At 40.1% G+C, this 27,640-nt stretch overlaps 1 protein-coding gene across 1 annotated transcript in view; it reads right to left on the bottom strand.

Moving 5' to 3' along the window:
* Window positions 1–27,640, bottom strand: part of plxnd1 (plexin D1) — a 218,689-nt gene that overhangs the window by 100,346 nt on the left and 90,703 nt on the right. The window contains exons 13-14 of the mRNA XM_034172730.1: window positions 14,968–15,113; window positions 79–184 (exon numbers count right to left, since the gene is read on the bottom strand). Coding sequence (XP_034028621.1) covers window positions 79–184; window positions 14,968–15,113 — 252 coding nt within the window. The remainder of the gene's footprint in view (window positions 1–78; window positions 185–14,967; window positions 15,114–27,640) is intronic.

Here is a 27,640-nt window from a genome sequence, read left to right as displayed (position 1 = left end):
AAGAGAGAGAGAGAGAGAGAGAGAGAGAGAGAGAGAGAGAGAGAGAGAGAGAGAAAACAAGTGGGTGAAAATACTCACTAAATATGAGAAGTGCTCCTTGGATGTGCCCGTCCCACTCTGATCCACATCCACTTGGACAATATCTGTCCTCTCGTTGTCAGACATCCCGGTGACACACACCAGTCTGAGGAATAAAGAAATAGGGTTGGATCTTGTTTTTGGGTGGTCAAAATATACAAATCATGCCGATTCTCCTCCATGCTGATTAGTGCCCCTCCACTACAATTATTTGTTCTTTTGCCTTTGCATTTATTTTTTATACCTTCAAATGTCTTATTTTGTCATTTTGAGTTTTTGGTAAATGTTTTGCATTGCCTGAATAGTGCTGTATAAATAGAATTACCTGACTTGGGGTTGCCTTGTTTTACAGATTGTCACAATAATATGAAACTTACAGAAACACGTTACTACTCACTGTATTGAAATACATGTTGTAGTCTTTGCAATTTCATCGACATTTGTCAACATTAGTGAGGCGACATTTCATTTAGACCCTGAAGTTAGAGAACAAATTACACAGAACAGCCATTTCTCTCAGTGGGCAATAATACTTAAAAAAAAAATACTATAATAATCAATATTTGGACACACAGATCTGCCGCTCTTGAAGGATGATCAAACCAAGGCAATACCTCACCTCGTGCAAAATGTTATAGTTCATTGGATGAGGTGTTGTTGAGTAATGCATGTGGACAAACACATATATGTTCTGTTATTTTTATGTTCTTTTTTATGTGTTGTTTTAAAATTTTATTCTATATGTGTTTTATTTTTGTGAATTTGTGTTTTTAATGTTAAGCACTTTGGACACCAGTCGGTGCTGTAAAGTGCTTTATAAATAAATGTTGATTGATTGATTGATATAATCCTGATCACCATAATCTACATTTGGCGCAGTTACTGTTGTCCCTTGGAGATAGGGCTAACACTGTTGTTTTGAGTTCAAAAAGGTTAACAAGTTTATCTAAAATGATATGTTTTGTTTGACCCACTAAAAATTTGAATTCAATCAACTTGCAATCTCATGATTAATGCATTTAAAATAGTAAGTGCTTAATTCTGGTTTCTGGAGTATGAAGTGAATGAAAGTCTACACCTTCCCCTTGACGGGACACCAGTCTTTCGCAAGTTCCGTCCCCTTTTGAGGTGGGTACCCATTTACAGGTGGTTGGGCTGAGACAATGTAGAGGAAGTGTCTTGACCAAAGGCATTGAAAAGTATCCTCAAGCGGACAAACATGGAATCAAACTTGCTCTGTGATTATCAAGAATATTAAGCTGTGCAGAGCACCTGCAAAAGCTTTGCATATTTCCCCATTACAGGACTAATAAAGGTATCTGTGCATTTTGTTTTCTAAGACCGCTTAATCCAATTAAGGGTCACTAATTATGATGTGCAATTCATGTAGGTTCTTCAAACTAAACCTGCTCCAGAATAATGAAATATTCAGTCAGTCACTACAAACATAACCGCACATGACTTCTGCGACAGGGCTGGACCATTTGGAAGCTCAAGCTTTGTTTGTAGCTACAAAAATGCTCAAAATATGGGGAAAACTGGTGAATGCAGGAAGTTCTCTGGAATTGCTTAAACACATCATTTATGAACAAGTACTAGTGGTTTTTGCACGAAGGCCATGGTGTGAAAGTGGATGTTTCCTCACAGTCCAACTTCTACACCTCATCTGAGTCTACCTTCATCACTGTTTATTTAACACACTGAATAAACAGAAAGATAAGGACCTCTTAAGATGCTACTTTAAGATGCCCATAGCTCCTACAACAGTAAGATAAAGACTGTTCATTCTGACTCAAAATGAAAACTCTTGTTCCATGAAGGTGTGGTGTCCTCTTTCCACTGCATCCTGAAGTAGATATGGAATAAGCCTTTCTTTTTCTGATAAGGATTGATTATGTGATTAGAGTTTGTAATGTGTTTTTGTATCAAAACATGGCTCGTTACGCATCTTGATTATGGTACGTTTGCTTCAACCATGTTTAACGTTCAGATGCTCTGTGAAAACTGAATTCCCATTCAGTTATTACTTTAATTTCATTGTTAATTTTGCTTTTCAATCCAATTTCATGGTATTATGATTTGCTATTGCACATCCCTGTGCACAGAGTGTGCATGTGTCATGAACCATGTAAAATATATCTGACTACCCCAGCCTATATATTGCAGGAAAACTCTGTGCTGGACTGTAGACCAGATTTTTGCTGGTCTGTGATGCATTTGCTTCCTGCTGCCATACAAAAGCAATTCACCACACTGTAATAAAAAATCGTTTTTACAGTTAAAAAACGTAACAAAACACAGTTGCTGCCAGAATAATTATTTAAAAAATACAGATAAAATATGCAAATATCTTTACATAACAACCTGTAAATTTTATGGCATAAAGCTGTTGTACTTTATTTTATTTTTTTTACATTTTAATCCAATAAATCAAACTTTTTTGGGCTAAATTATTATTATCATGCTATATTTGAACTAACTATTTTAATGCATGTTCTACTTCTGTTGATTCGGTTTTCAATCTCATTCAGATTTTGTTATATAGCTTACATTTTGCTAATGGGCAAAGCTGCCAATACAGCTCCAGCTGTATTGTGAATGGAGCTTTGGCATCCTTGAGCGTGGGATGCTGAGCTTGGGAGGAAAGTACACTTACTATGCCATCACAGAAGAGGAACTACTCTGAAAATATAACAAATTTTGTATCATATTGCCATATTATCATATTTTTACTGTATTTGTAAGTGTGCTAATATGGGGGTTGTGCAAAAATCATGTCTGTTTAGACCTAAGTAGGCTAAGTATTCAACATGTCACATTTTTTCTCGCTAAATATATTTCTAAAGGTGCAACTGACATGAAATTTTAACCAGATGTTAACAACCCAAGTGACCCATAGATGTAAAGAATTCAAAACAAATAAGTGTAACAAAATGGAATGACATTCAACATGCTTACTGAAATTTATTTAAATACTTCGTCGGTAATGACAGTTTCAAGACATCTCCTGTATGGAGAAACTAGTTGAATGCACTGCTCAGTCTTCAAATCTTGAAGGTTCTGTGGACCTTTTCTCTAGTTCTTTCCATAGGTTTTCTATTGGATTCACATCAGGTGATTGGCTGGGCCATTCTAGCAGCTTCATTTTCATTCTCTGAAACCAGTTGAGATTTTCTTTGGCTGTGTTTGGGATCATTGTTTTGCTGAAATGTCCACCCTTGTTTCATTTTCATCATCCTGGTAGATTTTTTTTTATCAAGAATGTCTCAGTACTTTTTCCATTCACCCTTCCTTCAATGAAGTTTGCCAGTGCTGTATGCTGAAAAACAGCCCCACACCATAATGTTCCCACCTCCAAACTTCACTGTTGGTATGGTGTTTTTGGGCTGATGTGCAGTGCCATTTATGGTGTGTATTATGGCATCCGAAGAGTTCAAATTTGGTCTCATCTGATCAGACTATATTCTCCCAGTATTTTACAGGCTTCTCTAAATGTTGTGCAGCAAACTTTAAACGAGCTTCAGCATGCTTTTTCTTCAGTAATGGAGTCTTGTGTGGTGAGCGTGCATACAGGCCATAGCAGTTGTGTTCATTACTTATTGTTTTCTTTGAAACAATTGTACCTGCTAATGCCAGGTCTTTCTGAATTGGTCCTTGGCTCTTGGACAACCCATCTGATAATTCTTTCCAGTCCTCCATAAGTAATCTTGGGATGTGCATGTGATTGTGGCTGGTTTATGGTGAAATGATGCTCTTTCTACTTTCAGATTATGGCCCCAAGAGTGTTCACTGGGACATTCCTTTAGAAATCCTTCTGTAATCATTGCCATCAGGATCTTTTCCAAGAATAAGGTTGGGAAGCTCTTGAGAGAGCTCTTTGCTTTTACCCATCATGAGATATTTCTTATGTTGCACCTTGGTAATGAGACACCTTTTTACAGGCCATCAATTGGGACTGAACTAGCTGATATTAATTTGCACTGACAAGGGGCAGGATTGTTTTCTAATGACTGATTTTTTATATTAATATTTATATTTTTTACTATATTTTTTACAGAACTATTCTGGCAACCACAGCTGTTGTTTTTCCCCTTGTAAAAACAACAGAATTTTCTGAATTTTGTTGTTGCTGTTTTGTTTGTTTTTTACAGTGCAGCACTGTGCCTAACCAATCTTCCCAAAGGATTTAAAGGACATGGCCACTGGGCATGAAAACCGCAACTGTGTGGGCTGTATACTAATAACACTGACACTGCACTGTGTACTCACCTGATGGAATTTTATTTATTTATTTGTGAAGGGACAGTGCAAGTTCATGTACATCACCATACAGTGAAGTAAACAAGCCAGATTATAGCCATTGGCTAATTTCTATCTGTTATCCCTGGTAGATGTTCCACAGCATGACATTGAAGATAAGCCTGGAAGCACCAAAGACCCTGAAAACGTGGACCTTCATTACTCTGTAAATATATCAGCATCCCCAAATTTTAATTTAAGTAACAAAAACCTAAAATTAATTACAGCAACTGAGGAGAAAGAATTTAGAAAGACGAAGAAAGGATGACCGCTCAACAAAGACACATAATTAATGCTGAAGGGGAGGATAGCGGTTACAATGTGATTTATCCCATCCCGTTGGATTTACATATGGAATCCAATAAGGCCTTTAGATTTCAGATATATAGAGACGTACAGTTCAGGGCTCCCTCAGACCAGATGTGTCTAACCACAGAGAAGATTAAAGCGCTGTTGAGGCTTGTTCTGCTCTTGGCTGTGATTAAGCCTTGTGTCATCAGTGCACGCTCTACAGAGATGTTTCATATTAATGACACTGTGGCATACCGAGACACAGGGATCTACTGTTCTGAGGTTCCAGTGGGGTTTGTCTACAAGGGCGCAACCTTTATCATTTCACATGATGCAGTCCCAGTTTGAAACCCTGTTGTTTTATTTAGTCAGGTGTCTGGTGCTTACAGTGGTTAGAAATTCTCAGCTGCACAAGTCATAGGATGACTGACAGGATAGTTGGGGATCTGGATGTGTATCGGAGCTGTGTTTTATGTAGGAGGATCTGACAGGGCTATGGTAAGATGAAACTGGGATGAAAAGATTTGTGTTTGGCTGGGGCCATCCTGTCAGGGCTGAAGTCCAGCTCAGGTCTTTAGAGATGTTTCTGAGGCTGTTTTAAAACGCGGAGCCTGATTTGGCTCTAACTGTCACGAGTTGAGTTGCAACTAAACTCAAGTTTCAACGGTATTACTGTGCAGAAACATGTATTTTCTTCATGAGCCTGAAAGACGGTTAAACATATTCCAAAATAACCCCAACCACATGTTAACAGCAAAGTTTCATTAATTACAGGAGGTGCTCAGATTACAGCATCAGGTTGAAATGTATTATTCTCAGACTGTGCTGATGCCACCTACCATCAGCAGCAAGAGTGACTGTGCCTGTTAAAGACATTTACATCCTCTACTCTACTGATGAACAAAAAGGGACAAATGACATGAAGCATGAGATTACTCTGCAAGTCAACAGCATGAAGAGTCTTTGCTGATGTCGTTGCAGGAGAATGAAGTTTCAGTTCTTTAGGGTACGAGGTCTCTTCAGAGGATCCTTGGGTATTCTTGATGCCCGTGTTTCACCTGACTCTGACAGATACGGTGCATCCAGAAAGTATTCACAGCACCTCACTTTTTCCACATTTTGTTATGTTACAGCCTTTTTCCCAAAATGGACTAAATTAATTTTTTCCCTCAAAAGTCTACTCACAACACCCCATAATGACAACATAAAAAGAGTATTTTTTTTTTAGTTTTTGCTAATTTATTAAAAATAATAAAACAAAGAAATCACATCTACATAACTATTCACATACTTTAGTCAATGATTCAATATCAATTCAATTTCAGTAATTTCATTTATACAATGCCAAATCACAACAAAGCTGCCTCAAGGAGCTTCACACGAGTAACGTGCACTACAGTACTTTGTTGATGCACCTTTGGCAGCAATTACAGCCTCAAGTCTTCTTGAATATGATACCACAAGCTTGGCGCACCTATCTTTGGGCAGTTTTGCCTATTCCTCTTTGCAGCACCTCTCAAGCTTCATCAGGTTGGATGGCGAGCATCGGTGCACAGCCATTTTCAGATCTCTCCAGAGATGTTCAATTGGATTCAGGTCTGTGTTCTGGCTGGGTCACTCAAGGACATTCACAGAGTTGTCCTGAAGCCATTCCTTTGATATCTTGGCTGTGTGCTGATGGCCTTTATGCTGCTGAAAGATGAATCGGCGGCCCTGTCTGAGGTCAAGAGCTCTCTGGAGCAGGTTTTCATCCAGGATGTCTCTGTACATTGCTGCATTCATCTTTCCCTCAATCTTGACTATAGTCTCTCAGTTCCTACGGCTGAAAAACATCCCCACCACATGATGCTGCCACCACCATGCTTCACTGTAGGGATGGTGCCTGGTTTCCTACAAATATGACACCTGGCCTTCAAAATAGGGCATTATTTTTGGTGTTGTGTGTCTGTCCATCCATGTGTGAACAAAATTACCCCAAGAAACTTGGAATTTCTAAGTAATTTAAGGCCAAAATCTGCTCTCTAACCTCAGTGGAGGCTGAAATGCAGCAGGGGTGATTTCATCGGGGTCAAAGATTAAAACAGATGTTTCTGGCTATTTTTGGTGCAAATGCTTGAAGGAGCAAATAGGAACTTTGGGGTAACTCAATGCCAAAATCTGCTCTCTATCCTCAGTGATTGCTGAAATACAGCAGAGGTAATTTCACTGTGGAAAAACATCAACACAAACATTTCTGGATATTTTCAGCCCAAATGTTTATGAAGCAAATAGCAACTTGAGGACTCTATTTTAAAGCCAAAATCTCCTTTCTATCCTCAGTGATTGGTGATACACAGCAGGGATTATTTCATATGGGTCAAAGATCAAAACAGATCTTTCTGTGTAGTGCAAATACTTGATATGAGCAAATAGGAACTTGGGGTCACTGAGAAAATTAAGCCCTAGATCCATTGGTAATCAATCAGTGGTCACTCAGATGCAGTGATGAGTGACTTCACTGAAGTGATTTCTTGCCATTTTCAGCAAAAAAAGTAATTAGTTTCAACAAGTTGGACTGTCTAAATGATTTCAGACCCAAGTCCACTATCACATTTCAATCGAATTTCAGATGGCACATGGCATTGTTTTTGGCAATAATCATAGGTAGCACTTTGCCTTCTGACAGTGTTTTCCATGAGAGCGTACAGAAATCTGTATTTGACAAATAATAGTTGGTCATCTTATCAAAAATATCTACTTTAAAGCATACTGAAAAATAATCAACTAAAATTTCTGCTGGCAAACAGTGAAGATAAACAGCCAATAAGTACGTTATGTTGATTAAGTCAACCTGCATCAATTAAACAATATGTACTGTGAGTGGTGCTGCATTTGGCAGCTGACTGTGATGTTGATGCGTTGTGATTCCGGCCAGAGGACAGACAGTCCCAGACTCCCAGTAAGTGCAGCGGACAAAGCCTCAACTGACCCCTGCTCCGTGTTCCGGCACCGCCCCACTGTGGAGACATTGTGGCTTTCAGAGAATGATATTTTGGCGAGTACGCAAGATGCCTGTCATTATTTAACTCATGCGGATGAGGAGGATAATCAAGGTTTGTGTATGTAGGGAAATCAGCACCTGAATGACGGCCACTCAACGCTCCGACATAAATGTCGGCGAGGGCAGCGGAGAGCAGCCGAGCCAAATATCTACAGAAGTGCTCTGTTGAATGAGATGTGCCTCAACTGAGGGTGTCATTAATTAAAATGTTGACACAGAGCGAGCGGTGCGCCGTCTCTCCGGCACTGCACCTTTTGTTTTTTGTTTTTCTGGCATGCAGATGTGACCTTTCACCTCCCAGGGCACAAGCAGACACCTGTCTCAACAGCCGTGGCAAATGAGGTCACACGTTCAGGTGTGAGTGTGTGCCGTACGTGTGCATGCATTTTTTGTCAGTGTTAAACAGTCGGTGCGAGTAGATTTTTTTTAACCTGCTTTGGGTTTAGTGGTGTAGAATCTGGTTTAGATTGAGCTAAATCTATACTTTTAGGTCGAATGCACACTGAACAGAAGTGAAGGTCAGAGATGTCAGTATGCATGCGCATGTGCACCAAATCCATCATCGATGTCAGATGCACTGTCATAATATGATTTGTCAGCAATACTCCCAGCAATGATATCCTTCGGTGTCATAACAACTGGACTCAGGAGCCAATGACGAACGACCAAGTAAGATGAGATCATTCCCGGACTTTAATGCAATTGGCTGATTTCAGCACATGCGTTGTGGATGTAATGTGTCAGGCAGTTGGAGTGACAGGTACAAGCTGCAGTTTACCCTCCAGCTGGTTTTAATATAACGATTAGCTCCAGTGGAGCAAGAACGGACAAACAAGGAAAATTACAAACACAGAATGGAAGTACGGATGAAACTGTGGGATTATTGACTCTCACCAAGCCCTGTTGTGACGGTGTCAAAGTGGGGTCCTGTTGTCTCCATGGTGACAGTGTGATGGTCCCTGAGCTGCTGAGGGAGTCATTTAAATTGAGAAGCCTGCTGCATAATAATATTTGTTAAAATGAGCCTCATGAATAGGAAAAAACTATGCATGGATGTGTGACATTGTATTTTAATGATTCTACTTATGATTTATTGCAGCACTTGTAAGAGGATAAAATTCCACCAAAAGCCGGCAGTTGATGAGATCACATTAGTATGACCTTTCTATGGAGGTATGTAGGCTTTTGTTAATCAGGCAAAAAACAAGATCAAAAACACCCATTAATATGTTGGTAAGAAATTTTCACTTATACAGCACATTTTCTCACTTCATGTTATGTTGAGACTGATTCGTTAACTGAAGGGTCATGGGATTGATTCCCACATGTGCCCTTGAACAAGATACTAAACTATGAAACTGCCCCAGTATGCAGGTCAGCACCTTACATGTGATCTCCTGGCATCGGTGTGTGAATGTGAGTGTTAGGCGATTTTGTTAAAAGTGTCTGCCAAGTGTGCATCAAAATGCAGAATGGCTCATTAACACAACTTACTGTAATGGGTCTTTCTTTTATAACAACCTCTGGTTCCACTTGGTAAGAAGAAAAAAAATAATATAGTAATTTGTGTCACACAGTCAGGCAGAGGGAGGCAAAGCCGTGACCTCTTTGGCAGAGGTAATAATGCTGTTTTCTTAAACATAAAATCAGATAATAAACTGAACATACTGCATAAAACACCTAACGTTAATAATATAGCAGTATATTGGACAAGCTTTTGGATAATGATCCCTTGATTTTGTACTGAGATCTTACATTCGGAGCTTTGGCTTTTGTGCTGAAGCCCCTTACACACCGTAGAGTTGCATTGTGCTGTGTATCTAGTATGCCAACCCTGTCTCACGGCATGTCATGATTCAGCAGCATGAAATATACATTAATCTATTGGTTTGTGACACTGTCACAAAAAGCGCCTCATTTTCATCACGGCTGCACATATTCATTGTAATACATTCCATTATGGCTACATGTAATTAAAAGTGAAGCGTGCGGGGGGTGGGGGGGGTCGTGGGTGGTTAAGGTTAGGGGAAGGCGTAGGGTTAGGTTACGGTTCAGGTTAGGGTTGGGAGTAGGAGTAGGGTTAGTAATAGTGAGTTAAAAAAACCCTGTTGCGAAAATTTTAATCATTTTGTGATAGGAGCATGAAAAACAACAACAACAGGAACGGCTGCATAAGTTGCACGCAGGAGGGAGAAGCTTGCTCCATGATGCTGTTAATAGACTGCCTGGACACACAGATGGATTTGATCCATTGGAAAAAGCCAGAATACATTATATTTTATTATATTTAACGTGCCACAATCATGAGAGAACTTGAAGAGTTGAAGGCGGAGCTGCAGCTGGTGATCGCGTGCGTGATCTGTCTGTGAGGAGTTATAGGGGATGTGGACATGTTCTTTCGCTGGTGATCCTCTTCTTCTGTGGTTTTGAAGCTTCACTACCAGCAAAGTTCAGTGGGATGAATAAAATCTAACAATGCAGGTATGTACTGATAAAAAACCTAAAAGGATTTTTCACCAGACTAGTGTAGGGTTGTGCTCATTTGCGGAGGCATGGTGTACAGTAGCGCAGTGTTGCATAGACTTACATACAGTAGCGGAGTGTTGTGTAGAGCATTGCATCAGGTGCCGAAAGGCCATGAAAAATTAAATATGTTTAATTTTTTTGTGTCCATTTCGCGGACCCTTTGGCATCCCTCAGCATATTGCCATGTACGGTTGCATAAGATCAGTGTAGTCGGCTCGGTACACTGCATTACGCAACTCTATGTTGGCCCGGTGTGAAAGGGGCTTAACGTACAGAGAAATAATGTCAGGAACAGATAGCTCACTCCAGTTAGGCTGAACTATGTTCCCAGCAAAAGCTAGCTTATTAAGTCCAGCATTAGTGATAGACTATTGAATAAAATATAGCTTATATGATCATTTTTGTAACATCTAAAAGGAGTGTCGAGTCAATCGGGTGACACTGGCATCAAGAATAACCAACTATGTGCAGCAACACCTCAACAACACCACCAAATCCACCTCCATCACCCATGGCATCACTTCTGTCCCGCACCTGTGACTACTGCACAAATCAGACGATCACAATGACTGGTTTGGGAGACAGACTCATTTTGCTGATCTAGAAGGACACTTTACGTTTGCTTATATATGGTGCAACATCCAGTACCATGACTCCAAAACAACAGTGGAGATTCTGGAAAACTGCAGGTGATATTACTGCATGTACAATAATGGACACCTCAGAAATGCAAAGGATTGTGAAAGTATGTCAAAACACAGACTCGAACATCTTAAAAATTCAGCCATAGTTACAACAAGATCACAACACAATGATGGAATATCCTGATGCACCAAAGAAACCCTGCACGACACGCTTACTTTTTTTTTTTTCACAATAAGGACGTGGTTTAAAACCACACACTTCTTGGATGCATATCTGTGAAAGTCAGGTGAAAGTGAGAAGTGTGGCTGAACAGAGGACGAACACTGTGTCCTATCAAAATGATTAATTTACATGATCGTGTAGAAAATTCTAAACACTGCAATAGCATACCTTTTTTATATAATGTGACAGTATGTGCACAACAGTGAGTCTCATATCTGACTGGGATTCAAACCAAGGACACTCTGGTCACAAGCCTCCCACTCTAACCTCTCGGCTACCACCTCCTCAATTTAATAACAAAACTCACACCTCAAAATGTGACAAATGCTGTACACAAGAACACCTCACAACTTCCCCCAGCAGATGAAGCGTGATCCTACGGGAGCGCTGCCACCCCACGAATCATGAAAATTATTAAAGTTTATTCATTTATTTCTTTATTTTTGCTAGAACAGTTCTGGCCTCATTCTGTGCATTTGAGATAAGGTGCACATCTCAGCATTTTTTTATTTACTAATTATGATAAAATGATTAATCTTTACATCACAGTTTCCCTCTTGCATTTTATTGCTTCTCTCAACCTAAACACTTGAAATTTGGTGTTACCATGGAAATATTCAGCTTTTAATTAACAATAAAGGAAGCATTTAGTCATTTGCACGTATGATATTAAGCTGTGTGTGTGTGTGTGTGTGTGTGTGTGTGTGTGTGTGTGTGTGTGTGTGTGTGTGTGTGTGTGTGTGTGTGTGTGTGTGTGTGTGTGTGTGTGTGTATGGTAGAATGTGAGGCATTGTTGTAAAGTTCTGTGAATGTCTGACTTACTTTAGTCTGTCATTGCTGATGTCTGACGCCTGAACTTTTGGTGCAAAAGCTAATCTGAAACCATATCGCGGGCTAACGCTGGGTGTAATCAGCATTACAGAACATTCCAAGTGAATGGGTTTTTTTAATATCTTTAAAAAACATATGACATCAGGATGCATCATTATCCAAAAAAGTAAATATGCATAGCAGAGCAGAACAGAGATAATATTTAGCAAAAGTAGGTGACAGTGGACATCCGGGTACAATATGCAGTAAAAGGGGCCTACTGGTCTGTCAGCAGAAACCTCCTTCTGATTTTCCTAAGGAACATAAATCCCATGAAAAGTGTGTTGCGCTCTTCAACAGAAGACATTTTAAAGATGTAAACAGATCAGTTTTAGCTTTGTGGAAAAGTGTGGGAAAAATGTGACAGCAGCATTGTGTGCATGTGCACTCGTGTAATGGGAATCACCCGTACTTGGGTATATTTGTCAATGTTCTGCAATACTCAGCAGTCATGGATTATGCTTGTTTGTAAGCAGTCATATAACAGCATGAAATACAAATTTTTTCCTGCTGTTTTCAGATATCAGGCCTGATTTCCTCACTTTTACAATGGGGATGCAAAGTGACACTTGGACAACTAAGTCAGAACCCAGAAGTATTATCATTATATTGCAGTACTACTACAATTCCGGGTGCATGTGGTGATTATCCATGTTCAAATCCATAAAGCTCTATTATCTTTCCCTTTTACTTGCTGCAGGTACAACATATGATATTCCTGCCGTGTCACATACATTTTCCAGCAAAATTCAAAATAATGATACGTCACACAAAAAGATCAACAATGATCAACAATTTTACATAGTTAGAAATTCTTTAGAAAACCACTCACAAAGGAGTAGTACTGCAATACAATGTAAAATTCCACATGGGGCTACTGGGTTATGTCATAACCACTCAAAGTGTCAGACCACCACTTAGAGCTGATGTTGCAGACCGAACGGTGCCCCCCTAAAAATCGGTCCGCCTTTTGCATCTTGCATGCGTCATTTCGGACCACAGCAGCACGTCTGAGATTGAGTCTCTTCACCCAAAGCGATCAAATGGATTAATGTGATTATTAACCATCAGATGATAAAGGTAAACCCTCTTAAATCATTCTAAAGTCAGTTTTAAGCAGAAATGAGGCCGTTTTAAGCAGAAACAAGGCGAAACTCTGTGACGCTTTGAAATGTTCGACGTGCACCAGCCAGCAGTTTGTTTAGCCGCGGCGCTCTGATCACTTCCGCTACCTTTTACGATGAAATAATGCTGAATTTATGTGAAAATGATTGTTGTACTAAAGCTTCAGATCCGGTGTCGCAGACCAAACGGTCCCCTCTAAAAATTGGTCCACCTGCCTTCACTGCGCATGCGTCGTTTGGGACCACAGCAGCTCGTCTGAGACTGACTCTCTTCACCCAAAGAGATCAAAGGGAATAATGTGATTATTAACCATCAGATGATAAAGGTAAAACCTCTTAAATCATTCTGAAGTCAGTTTTAAGCAGAAAGAGGCGAAACTCTGTGACAATTTGAAATGACGACACGCAGTGAATGCATCAGCTAGCAGCTTGTGTAGCCGCGGTGCTCTGATTGCTTCATCCGTCTTTTATGATGAAATAATGCTGAATTTATGTGGAAATGATTGTTGTACAAAAGCTTCAGATGTCTGTTGCTGAGATAGATGATGACTGGAGTGCAGTTTGAAGCAGAAACGAGGTGTTAATCTGTGAACCACGGCTGATGACGCATGTGCAGTGAAGGCAAGGCGGACTGATTTTTAGGGGCGACCGTTCAGTCGGCGACACCGGCTCTAGCCTTTTTTTATGCCTTAGGCGAGATTATGGTTTGGCACACAGCCCTCCGTGCGAACACTCCAAACATTAATAGATAACAGCCGTATGACACACCTTAAAGGATTAACTGCCGATCTAACACACAAACAAACACACATGAAAACAACAAATAACAATGAAACATAATTAAATTAAATAATATAAATACAACCAGTTCCTGTTCAGATTTTGTGCACATATTTAGAAAGTCTTGACAGCACCCACAATATGAATAATAAAAAAGTCCTATTTTCAAACAATATGAAACAGTGCAATATAATATTAAAACAGAATACAAAAACTGCAGTGCGAGTTTAACTCAAGGTCAGATCCACTGACAGCAAATATATTTTCCTTTTTTTTTGGACAATGTAAGTAGAAATGGTGCTATGGTCAGTGAATACATTGTACTTGTATTTGGTAACAGTGGGCCTTATAGAAGAAGAATATGAAAACAAGACAACATAAATCTATAAAATGCTATAACTGCATTAATTTGCACCTTATTTTATTATTTTTCTTTTCTTTATTTTTTACCCAGCACCGTGAAGCAGCCATTGCAATTTTGTTGTACTTGCATTTCTGTGTTCCTGTACAATGTCAATAAACCATTCTACACTCTAAAAAAAAAATGAACCGCCGTCTCAATGAGTAAAAGTGACAATTTGCATAGATTTTTTAAAGTTTTTAAAGTTATTTCAACTTAGGTAACTAGAGAGGTCTTGCAGCATTAACTAAGTTGAAAGTTGAAATAACTAAGTTGAAAGTTGAATGTGGGATTTGCCACAACTTTGGAAGCCCTTCTTGACACAACTCCATTTCTACATGGAGAAACAAACCTCAATTTCCCTGAGGGAGTCTTCCCAAGGGATCCCTTGGGATTCAATTAAATCCCAAGGGATTTAATTGAATCTAATCTAATCTCATGATCACAGCTTCTACTGTTCCCAAATTGCTCCTACTGTTCTCCCACCAAAGTATTAATCGTGATCTAGCCCGTTTAATTCCATGATCTCACAGCATCAGATGTGTGTGACACGTGCCATGAAAATAAAACATCATTACACAACAAAATAAAGGGGAAAATGGCCAAATGCTGTCAGACATCCAGATGTCCAGACATGGTTTCCAAAACCATGTCTCTACACAGAAAAAGGTGCTACATGCTGTAATACTCACTGCACAGAGACCGTGTAGAGCTCAGGCAGGAGAGTGCACGCTATGTCTCCGATTGAGACCGTCACAGCCCTGGCCCTCCGGCCCAAGTTCTTGCCCTGTACGGTCAGCAGGGTGCCACCTTCCAATGGACCGCTCAGGGGGGAGATCTGAAAGAGACAGAAGCAGAAAGAAAAGAGCGTGAAAAAAGATTGAAATATACGCACACTCAAAGTTATAAGTAGATTATAACCATAAAAGATGTTCCTGTAATGACACGCGATAATGAACGTGACAGAGATGCAGTCGATGACACGGAGTCTGCCTCACACAACGATGAGGACAAGCGGCCCGTCTAAGTGTTCTTGTGCTAAATGCTGAGATGTAATTGGAGAGAAGTACTTTAGGTGCGCACACACAAAGAAGACACTTAACTGTGTCAGTCTGAGACTCTTCAGCCTTTAATCCTCTACAGCGCATGCAAATAAAGAGCAGCAATCTAAGAGCTGCCTTCAGAGAGAGGGAGAGAGAACGAGGGCTGCAGGGGCGAGCTGGAGAGCACCGCAGAAAGGTGGCTGAGTGGAGAAGCAATTTAGGCAACTGACTGTCGAGAGGGGGAACGAACGCTGACGGTGGCAGCCAGAGAGCAAAGCCTCAGCTGGGGAATTAACGCTCGGCGCTGTTCACTTTCATTTGTTTTCCTGTGTATTGTGACAAATTCCTTGGTCCAATTTCTGCAGCTGTTCAGAAGCGTAATCTCATGCATCATTTCGGCCCTCGCCTTTAGTCTCTCGACTTTCCATTCGAGAGAGAAAGGAGAGGACCATCACCTCTCCAGTCGCCATGGATACAAAGCTTTAAAGATAGCATCTGTGGCGCTCAGACAGAAGCAATCTACCGTCATGCTTCCACTGTGGCCCAGCTAGCCCAGTAGCATGCGTGCTCGCCTGGTTGACCTCTGACTGAGCCGAGGTCACCGTGACCCTGGCTGAGGCTCTATCACAATCCCAGCTTAAGAATGAAAACAGTCGTTGTGTTTGGTCTAGCTGAGAGGACCAGCCTCATGTCGGCATTGGGACAATTTAAGACTGACAGCGCGAATAAATAAACTATATATTCCTCTGCTGAAGTTATTATAGAAACAGCGTATAGCTTTTAGTACCTTGTCAAAACAAACCCCCTGAGTGCGCTACAGGAAATTATGCATTTGTATAGTTATATTACATGTCACCCTTCAACTGCTTCCACCAGCGATACATACTAACCCAACACAAGCACAGATCCACAGTCTTTTCAAGCACACACGCTGAATAAATTCCGCATAAATGCACGCAGCTTTTCTACACAGCTCAGCAGTTATTTATTGCCACCATGCGTCTCATAGCACCTCATGTGTCTCTGTGGTGCCACTGTGCATTCAAATCGGCACGCTGTTCATTTACACCTTTTACAAGTCTGTGAGTATTGATTTACAGCCCAAACTCTGCCAGGCCTCCAGGGAGATTACATGGTGCCAACATGTCTCTGCAAAAAAACCTCTACTTCAAATGTTGGAGCCGATAAATAATAATTATTCCACCCACTGGTACCTTATTAATAAAAATCTAAAAGGGTTTTATGATGTACAGTGATAATTTTGAACAGTCTGTACCCCACCACAATAGTTTTGACTTTCAGCTTTAATTCCGAGCAGGTAGCGCAGTGGGATAAGGAGCTGGACTACATGCTACCTCTACCGCTACATCTGCATTGTCCCAGTCCACCCAGCTGGAAATGGGTACTGGCCTTGACTGGGGAAGTAACATATGGTGGACTGGCATCACATCCAGGGGTAGTTGTTTCTGTCAGGAGGTTTGATCAGCTTCACATTGCCGAATCTGGAGATAAGCAGTGGCGCCAGTGGGCCTCAGGACTGACATTGGACTTAGTTACTTCTTGAATTCAAAGAGTTTAACAAAAAATATTGTATTAACCATTGAGGAGTTATTCTTATACACAGTGCTTCCGTTTACAGAGGTGTAAGCAACTGAAAAAATGAAATAGGATTTTCAACAAAACAGATCAAATTATTACAGATGATACCAGTCACCCTCTGCACACCTTCATCAGCAACCAGAGGAGCCTCTTCAGCCACAGACTGCTCCTTCCCAAGTGCAGGACCAACAGAATGAAAAACTCCTTTGTCCCTCAGGCCATCAGCCTGTACAACACCTCACTCGGGGGAGGAGGAGTAACAGGAAAACAGAGGATGGGAAGGAGAAGAACAGTAGTAGCCAGTAGTGAACAGTATTTCTGGTATTTATATTTTTCTTTACATTTTGCAAATTGTTTTTTACTTCTACTTTTGATGCTCTGTGTGCTGCAATACAATGCTGCTGGAACCTCAATTTCCCTGAGAGAGTCTTCCCAGGGATTAATACAGTTCTCTGTAATCTAATCTAATCTAATTTCTAAATCTATGATTGTATCCTTACACTCTTCTGGCATACTATATCTGAAATTTTACATCTTTTGAAGAAAATTCTTTTGTTTGTCTGTTTTATTGATCTATGTAAATGAAGTGTGACTTGGAAACATTCATGTCCAAAGAAAACGTGCTGTGAAAGCGATTGTCTTCACAAGAGTCCTTATATTTAGTTTGCCCACTTATTGTACATACAAACAATACTTTTGTTCAACTCCGTGAATTAAAGCTCAAAATCTACACTACAAGCACTTCCAACACTTGATTGTTGTTTTCAGCCCCATTGTGATAGTATACAAAGGCAACATTCCAAATAAATAAATAAAAAGTGTCACTATCCATTGAACTTTAAGATGTATTAGTTAAATCATCTACGTAATGTAATCTACATGGTATAGTTTTTCATCATATCTGAGTTTTCATCCTATCCTCACTCTAATTCTTCCTTCTCACACATAAAAAAATGAGGAAGTGTGGACAAAAACAGGAAAAAGGTTGTCAGTGCATTGAGGCATTTGGCACCATTTTTTTCTGTCCAAGTCATTCTCAGCCAGTCTCCATTTATGTCTCACAAAAGTCCCTCGGTTCTCTTTTCTTTTCAAGTTGTGGATGAACTATGTTTGGCAGTTCCTGTTTTGGATGCCAAAGTAACTGACTGCCATTGCTGTTATTTTATGTGGTTCATTAGCCCACACATATGACAAGAATAAAGGGCCGGCACAGATAATAAATGTCTCCATTGTCTTACATCAATGCTTTGAATAGAGTGCATTTTTCTCAATTAACCTTCTAAAGTCCGCCGACACAGATCTGTTTGGAAATTCCATTGTTCTCATTTCCATCAATAAGGCAGGTGCTCGTTGGTTTGCTTAAACGTTTCCTGTTTCGTTTAAATTTTGCGATTTCAAAACCACTCACTGAATACAGTGGCTGGCAAAAGTATGATTGATACTTGATATTTCACGCTTTTGAATTTGTTTATGGCATTTCAAATACAAAAAGAAAATCAGGCTTCTCAATAAAAAAAAAATTAAAATTATCTTCCTTAAACTCAAACTGAAAGTAAATCTCTACAATTTGATATAAAGTAATTAAAAATATAAAAGTCAAGCTAAAAGTAATCAGCCCCTTTGGTATAACACCTGTAAATAATCAGTTTAATTACCAGTTTTCTACAGACAAGTCAGGGGATGGATACATGAACATTTCCAAGTCACTGAATATGTCTTGAACTTTATTTACGCCAATTATGAAGAAATACAAACAGTATGGCACTCTGTGGTAAATCAGTGTGGAGATTTGCTTTGAGTTTGCAGATAATTTTAGAAATTTTTATATTGAGAAGCCTGATTTACTTTTTGTATTTGAAATGCCATAAACAAATTTAAAAGCGTGAAATATCAATCAATCAATCAATTTTATTTATATAGCGCCAAATCACAACAAACAGTTGCCCCAAGGTGCTTTATATTGTAAGGCAAGGCCATACTATAATTACGTAAAAACCCCAACGGTCAAAACGACCCCCTGTGAGCAAGCACTTGGCGACAGTGGGAAGGAAAAACTCCCTTTTAACAGGAAGAAACCTCCAGCAGAACCAGGCTCAGGGAGGGGCAGTCTTCTGCTGGGACTGGTTGGGGCTGAGGGAGAGAACCAGGAAAAAGACATGCTGTGGAGGGGAGCAGAGATCAATCACTAATGATTAAATGCAGAGTGGTGCATACAGAGCAAAAAGAAAAAGAAACACTCAGTGCATCATGGGAACCCCCCAGCAGTGTAAGTCTATAGCAGCATAACTAAGGGATGGTTCAGGGTCACCTGATCCAGCCCTAACTATAAGCTTTAGCAAAAAGGAAAGTTTTAAGCCTAATCTTAAAAGTAGAGAGGGTGTCTGTCTCCCTGATCCGAATTGGGAGCTGGTTCCACAGGAGAGGAGCCTGAAAGCTGAAGGCTCTGCCTCCCATTCTACTCTTACAAACCCTAGGAACTACAAGTAAGCCTGCAGTCTGAGAGCGAAGCGCTCTATTGGGGTGATATGGTACCATGAGGTCCCTAAGATAAGATGGGACCTGATTATTTAAAACCTTATAAGTAAGAAGAAGAATTTTAAATTCTATTCTAGAATTAACAGGAAGCCAATGAAGAGAGGCCAATATGGGTGAGATATGCTCTCTCCTTCTAGTCCCCGTTAGTACTCTAGCTGCAGCATTTTGAATTAACTGAAGGCTTTTCAGGGAACTTTTAGGACAACCTGATAATAATGAATTACAATAGTCCAGCCTAGAGGAAATAAATGCATGAATTAGTTTTTCAGCATCACTCTGAGACAAGACCTTTCTAATTTTAGAGATATTGCGTAAATGCAAAAAAGCAGTCCTACATATTTGTTTAATATGCGCTTTGAATGACATATCCTGATCAAAAATGACTCCAAGATTTCTCACAGTATTACTAGAGGTCAGGGTAATGCCATCCAGAGTAAGGATCTGGTTAGACACCATGTTTCTAAGATTTGTGGGGCCAAGTACAATAACTTCAGTTTTATCTGAGTTTAAAAGCAGGAAATTAGAGGTCATCCATGTCTTTATGTCTGTAAGACAATCCTGCAGTTTAGCTAATTGGTGTGTGTTTTCTGGCTTCATGGATAGATAAAGCTGGGTATCATCTGCGTAACAATGAAAATTTAAGCAATGCCGTCTAATAATACTGCCTAAGGGAAGCATGTATAAAGTGAATAAAATTGGTCCTAGCACAGAACCTTGTGGAACTCCATAATTAACCTTAGTCTGTGAAGAAGATTCCCTATTTACATGAACAAATTGTAATCTATTAGATAAATATGATTCAAACCACTGCAGCGCAGTGCCTTTAATACCTATGGCATGCTCTAATCTCTGTAATAAAGTTTTATGGTCAACAGTATCAAAAGCAGCACTGAGGTCTAACAGAACAAGCACAGAGATGAGTCCACTGTCTGAGGCCATAAGATCATTTGTAACCTTCACTAATGCTGTTTCTGTACTATGATGAATTCTAAAACCTGACTGAAACTCTTCAAATAGACCATTCCTCTGCAGATGATCAGTTAGCTGTTTTACAACTACCCTTTCAAGAATTTTTTATAGAAAAGGAAGGTTGGAGATTGGCCTATAATTAGCTAAGATAGCTGGGTCAAGTGTTGGCTTTTTAAGTAATGGTTTAATTACTGCCACCTTAAAAGCCTGTGGTACATAGCCAACTAATAAAGACAGATTGATCATATTTAAGATTGAAGCATTAAATAATGGTAGGGCTTCCTTGAGCAGCCTGGTAGGAATGGGGTCTAATAGACATGTTGATGGTTTGGATGAAGTAACTAATGAAAATAACTGACAGAACAATCGGAGAGAAAGAATCTAACCAAATACCGGCATCACTGAAAGCAGCCAAAGATAACGATACGTCTTTGGGATGGTTATGAGTAATTTTTTCTCTAATAGTTAAAATTGTATTAGCAAAGAAAGTCATGAAGTCATTACTAGTTAAAGTTAAAGGAATACTCGGCTCAATAGAGCTCTGACTCTTTGTCAGCCTGGCTACAGTGCTGAAAAGAAACCTGGGGTTGTTCTTATTTTCTTCAATTAGTGATGAGTAGTAAGATGTCCTAGCTTTACGGAGGGCTTTTTTATAGAGCAACAGACTCTTTTTCCAGGCTAAGTGAAGATCTTCTAAATTAGTGAGACGCCATTTCCTCTCCAACGTATGGGTTATCTGCTTTAAGCTGCGAGTTTGTGAGTTATACCACGGAGTCAGGCACTTCTGATTTAAAGCTCTCTTTTTCAGAGGAGCTACAGCATCCAAAGTTGTCTTCAATGAGGATGTAAAACTATTGACGAGATACTCTATCTCACTTACAGAGTTTAGGTAGCTACTCTGCACTGTGTTGGTATATGGCATTAGAGAACATAAAGAAGGAATCATATCCTTAAACCTAGTTACAGCGCTTTCTGAAAGACTTCTAGTGTAATGAAACTTATTCCCCACTGCTGGGTAGTCCATCAGAGTAAATGTAAATGTTATTAAGAAATGATCAGACAGAAGGGAGTTTTCAGGGAATACTGTTAAGTCTTCAATTCCCATACCATAAGTCAGAACAAGATCTAAGATATGATTAAAGTGGTGGGTGGACTCATTTACATTTTGAGCAAAGCCAATTGAGTCTAATAATAGATTAAATGCAGTGTTGAGGCTGTCATTCTCAGCATCTGTGTGGATGTTAAAATCACCCACTATAATTATTTTATCTGAGCTAAGCACTAAGTCAGACAAAAGGTCTGAAAATTCACAGAGAAACTCACAGTAACGACCAGGTGGACGATAGATAATAACGAATAAAACTGGTTTTTGGGACTTCCAATTTGGATGGACAAGACTAAGAGTCAAGCTTTCAAATGAATTAAAGCTCTGTCTGGGTTTTTGATTAATTAATAAGCTGGAATGGAAGATTGCTGCTAATCTTCCACCTCGGCCCGTGCTACGAGCATTCTGACAGTTAGTGTGACTCGGTGTTGACTCATTTAAACTAACATATTCATCCTGCTGTAACCAGGTTTGTGTAAGGCAGAATAAATCAATATGTTGATCAATTATTATATAATTTACTAACAGGGACTTAGAAGAGAGAGACCTAATGTTTAATAGACCACATTTAACTGTTTTAGTCTGTGGTGCAGTTGAAGGTGCTATGTTATTTTTTCTTTTTGAATTTTTATGCTTAAATAGATTTTTGCTGGTTATTGGTGGTCTGGGAGCAGGCACCGTCTCTACGGGGATGGGGTAATGAGGGGATGGCAGGGGGAGAGAAGCTGCAGAGAGGTGTGTAAGACTACAACTCTGCTTCCTGGTCCCAACCCTGGATAGTCACGGTTTGGAGGATTTAAGAAAATTGGCCAGATTTCTAGAAATGAGAGCTGCTCCATCCAAAGTGGGATGGATGCCGTCTCTCCTAACAAGACCAGGTTTTCCCCAGAAGCTTTGCCAATTATCTATATATCAAGGGGCTGAATACTTTTGCCAGCCACTGTATGTGTCCTTATCTGAAGATTTAAATGATTTTCTTGTTTGTTTGTTTTTGCACTTCTGTTAGGAAGGAACTGCCACCAAAGGTCAAACATTATTATGGCAATCACACTTCTAATGTTTTAGCCCATGAGATGTGGTATCATAAATTAATAAAGTTAAATAATGGTGTCTTCCCTGAGCCATAGAGACACCTGCTCTGAAGGACTTGGACTATAATCTGTTGACCAGGGTTTAAGCCCAGGAGTGTCTGCTTGAGGCTACCTGTCTATGCCCTTGGACAAGACACATCAGATCCTACAGCACAGCCTGTAGCGCAAGTACATTTGGGGTGTGTCAATTCCATTTGGCTATTTACACGGTGTGTATTCTGAGTGCAATGTAAGGTACAGGGTCCAAAGTTGTTCAATTTATTCACTTCCCTTATTGTCTGGAGGATAAATCACACATTTTTCTGTATGTGGAACACATTTTTTTAACACAGAATTTCTTTTAAATCCCCAAAAAATAAGAGATGGAGAGATAAATGCGATGGAGAACATAGTAGATGTTATAAGATGCAGTTTGAACCTGCTGATGCAGCCTACTCAGTTTTTAACACACATGATATTTTTCTAGATTCTTCATATTAACATAAAGCGTTTCACAGGCTAAAACCAATGCATTAAGCTGACCATGACATTAATGCATTTCATGGTGCATGCATTTAGTACACTTGTCTCCCCAACAGAATATCCCTGGTTCAAGGCTGGCCAAGCCCCGTTCTCCATGTACAGCTGGAGTTGTGTTAGCAAAGCCAACTTAACAAACCTCCTGAGGTGATCTCAAGCAAAATGGAAGAACCCCAATGACATTTGATTGTAGTGTTTTACTGTATTTTTTCCCCTACAGAATTAGTCTGGCTTAATATGACAAAACAGTGGGACAGCCCCTAACCTCTTTTCAGTAACAACGTGTATATTACAGCAGGCACACTTTAGAATAGCAGTATAATGCTGGCAAGTCCAACTGTTGTTTTAATTTAATTTAACCTTTATTTAACCGGGTTAGTCCCATTAAGATCAAGATCTCTTTTGCAAGGGAGACCTGGACAATTATAAAGTTTCCAATTCACCTAACCTGCATGTCTTTAAATGTGGGAGGAACTCCACGCAAACATGGGGAGAACATGCAAACTCCACACAGAAAGGCCACAGGTGGGAAGTGATCCCATGACTTTCTAGCTGTGAGGCAACAGTGCTAACCACTAAGCCATTCTGCTGCCTGTTGGCAAGGTACTGTAAATTAAAACAGAAATTTGTTACAGTGTACATTAAACCAAATTCACTGATCTGGATTTTTTTTTTTAATGACAATTTCGGGGCCAACCTTCACTGACATTCCAGGTTTGATAGAAATCAGCAAAAGACCTTGGGGGAGGAGGCCAACAAACAGGCCTTGGCCCCATTGACATGCCTTTTGGCACATTTGACTTGATATGGGCAAATCCTGAACACACCAACATATGTATCTGTGTTAACTTTAGTAGGCATTGAAGTAAAACAACAATAAAGTTGTTTTACAAACAAAAACAAACTCCTCCTCACTCGGGAGGAGGAGGAGTAACAGGAAGACAGAGGTCGGGAATGAGAGGAACAGTAGTACCCACTAAACCAGTATGTCTGGTATTTATATTTGCAAACTGTTTTTATTCTTTACTTTCACTTTTGATACTCTCTGTGCTGCTATACAATGCTGCTGGAACCTCACTTTCCCTGAGGGAGTCTTCCCAAGGGATCAGTAAACTTCTATCTAATCTCATAAACAAAAATACAACATAATTTTCACCTTTGGCAAACCAAACCCTTTCAGGGCAATTCTGTGGTTGAAATCAGCTAAAGGACCTGATAAACCAAAAATTTTAACTTTTGACGTAAATGACATTGACTTTCTCAAAGCAAAACCATTAAGGGTTCAACCTGCAGGCACTCAACACGTTTCACCCAGAAAGTTTCTCAAATTATGGCGATTGGGTATTTTGGAGCTTGGTGGACTGAATCACTCTTAATGACCCTTATATTTTGGGTTTTATTCTCTACACCGTATATAAAATTGTGCCATCAAAAATGTGAAGCATATAAAAGCATGTAAAAGTCTCCAGAGGATTAAGTGGTGTATAGCAAAGCTTGGAGAATAATGATATTTTGGTCCTACAGCATCTTGTAACAGAAATCATATGTGACAAGAAAAATGTTTAATTTGTCTAAGTTTACACACAGCTGCCAGGACTGTAGAAGACAGAGGCGCTGTGGTATGTGTGTGAATGTTTAGGTCGAGCTGATCCTTTCCTCTCCAACAGAATCCCGTGTGGATTCTGTTGGAGAACATTGAAAACATGGCGATCAAACAGTGTGACAACAGTGTTTCGCCTAAACCGACGTCTCAACCAGGGTAACTGCAGAAGTCCACATATGTTAGAACATCCTGTTAGTCACACTATGCCGACAGCGACAAAGAATGAGGATTAATCATGAATCCTTCAATATGGCCTATTTGTGTGAGAGACTCTGGGTCGACTGAAAGCAGTGAGCGAGTTTCAGCCCGCTTTGTTCTGCTCACTTATTCGCCTGGCTTTATCTACAGGAAGTTCAGGCCGACTGGGCCTCATGTGAGCCATGCTTCCCGTGACCGCCTACCGTGACCATTCAGCAACAGCAGACAAGGTTTGCTGGAAAGCTTCAAACACATCATCCCTGTAGCTCGACAAACAAACAGACTCACATCTAAATGATCTGAATAGAGGATCTCAAACGCTTTAATGCAGCCGAACTCAGTTCCTGTGTCAAATAAACACTCCTTAATTCATTTAACTCATGTGGTTTTGCACTTTCAGTGACACCCCAACCACCACTTTGACATACCACTGGCTTGCATCTATACAATACTTCTATGAGGCAGTGTTTCCTAATCTTGGTCCTTGGGACCCAAAGCACTGCACATTTTCCATTTGTCCCTGAACTAATAAGAGCAATTAAAATTAGACTGTCATTTTTCATGCAACCTGTAAAATGACTCAATCCCATTACTCACAATGGGGGCAGTTAGCTCATGCTAACGATTGCCAGTTAGCATTGCACTATGGGACGCCCGTATCATGTTATGTGATGCCCATTAACATTGTTATGTTCAGCTAGTGGGTTTCCATGCTGTTAGCCTGTTAGCATCACATTATGTGATGAGAGTGACTTTTCAAAACACATGTACTATTAAATCTTTCATGAATCACTGTTTTAAGGAATTCCACTTGCTCATGTCCTCAGATGCCACAATTATGTATTTAAGCACACACTCCACTGTGAGCCCATTGCTCACAGTGGAGGCACTTAGCTCATGCTAACGATTGCCAGTTAGCACTGCACTGTGGGGCGCCCGTTAGTATCATGTTATGTGACAAGGTTTTCTATATATTAGCAATATTATTATCAAATATTAATGTCTTTACTTTGATTATTAATGCCTTTACTTTGATGTACTGTCTTTGATTCTGTTCTCTATTTTCATATATACATATATGCATATGTGAGAGTTCATGTACCATTACTCTTTTAATTAATCACTCATTGTCAAAGCAATCATATACACTGAACTGTTCAAGTAATCATTAAAACTGCTCACACGGGAAAGTGAACAGATGATCTTTGGCTTAGTGAATGTGCAGACTGTTTTGCTAAAGCTATGTTTTTGCTAAGCGCAGATGTGCATCTTTAATTAACAGTTCAGCCTTGAGGGAAGAGTGGTGTGACCGGCACACTGGTTCAGGGCTGGACGTTGTTATGGGAAGGCTAGGAGACTGAAGGTTTAAAGCCATAACAGTTTTCATATCAACATGAGACCAGATTCTGTGTCTTTTTCTTGTTTTGTGATATTGTTGCCCCATTATGCTTGTATGTAACTTTATTTCAATAAATAGGAGAGGCAGATGGGCGAGGCCCTTCAGAGCGGACGAGACAGTTGTTGGCAAGGGGTCACACTTGTTTGCTCTCTCCTGATCAGGAAAAGAAAATCAGTTCCTCCTGCGTGATTATTTTCTGTATTAACTGAGTTGTTCTTTTCAGGTCCAACTCTGAACAACTCTGACATCTTGGTCCTTCAAGCCGGATTCGAACCAGCGACCTAAGGCCGATGCCCATTAACACTGTTATGTGAAGCTAGTGGGTTTCCATGCTGTTAGCCTGTTAGCATCACATTATGTGATGAGAGTGACTTTTCAAAACATGTGCGCTATTAAATCCTTCATGAATCACTGTTTTAAGGAATTCCCCTTGCTCATGTCCTCAGATGCCACAATTATGTATTTAAGCACACACTCCACTGTGAGCCAACAGTGAACAGCAGACAAGGTTTGCTGGAAAGCTTCAAACACAGCAGCCCTGTAGCTCGACAAACAAACAGACTCAAATCTAAATGATCCGAATAGAGGATCTTATACACTTTAATGCAGCTGAACTCAGTTCCTGTGTCAAATAAACACTCCTTAATTCATTTAACTCATGTGGTTTTGCATTTCAGTGACACCCCAACCACCACTTTGACATACCACTGGCTGGGTTTCCATGCTGTTAGCCTGTTAGCATCACATTATGTGATGAGAGTGACTTTTCAAAACATGTGTGCTATTAAATCCTTCATGACTCACTGCTTTAAGGCATTCCCATTGCTCATGTCCTCAGCTGCCACAATTATGTATTTTTTAAGCACATTATAAATCCCATTGCTCACAGTGGAGGCACTTAGCTCATGCTAATGCTATGTGCAATGTTGGCAAGTTATTATTTGTGAGATTTTACACACTTCCATCCATTTTCCATGCCCGCTTACTCCAATTAAGGGTCATGGCAGGGTTGGAGCTTATCCCAGCAGTCATAGGACGTGAGGCGGGGTACACCCTAGACAGGACGCCAATCCAGTGTAGTCCACACATGAACAGACACATTCACACCTGCATGCACACCTCCAGTCATTTTAAAGTTTCCAGTTCACCTAACTTGCATGTCTTTGAATGTGGGAGGAAGCCGGAGTACATGGAGGGAACCCACACAAACATGGGGAGGACATTCAAACTCCACACAGAAACACCTCAGGTGGGAAACGATCCCATGACCTTCTTGCTGTGAGGCAACAGTGCTAAACACTAAG

The sequence above is a fragment of the Thalassophryne amazonica genome, chromosome 6, assembly GCF_902500255.1.
Source record: "Thalassophryne amazonica chromosome 6, fThaAma1.1, whole genome shotgun sequence".
In the NCBI taxonomy this organism is placed as follows: domain Eukaryota; kingdom Metazoa; phylum Chordata; class Actinopteri; order Batrachoidiformes; family Batrachoididae; genus Thalassophryne; species Thalassophryne amazonica.
The sequence above is the reverse complement of the archived record's forward strand: the minus strand, read 5'-3'. Positions and strand labels throughout refer to the sequence as shown.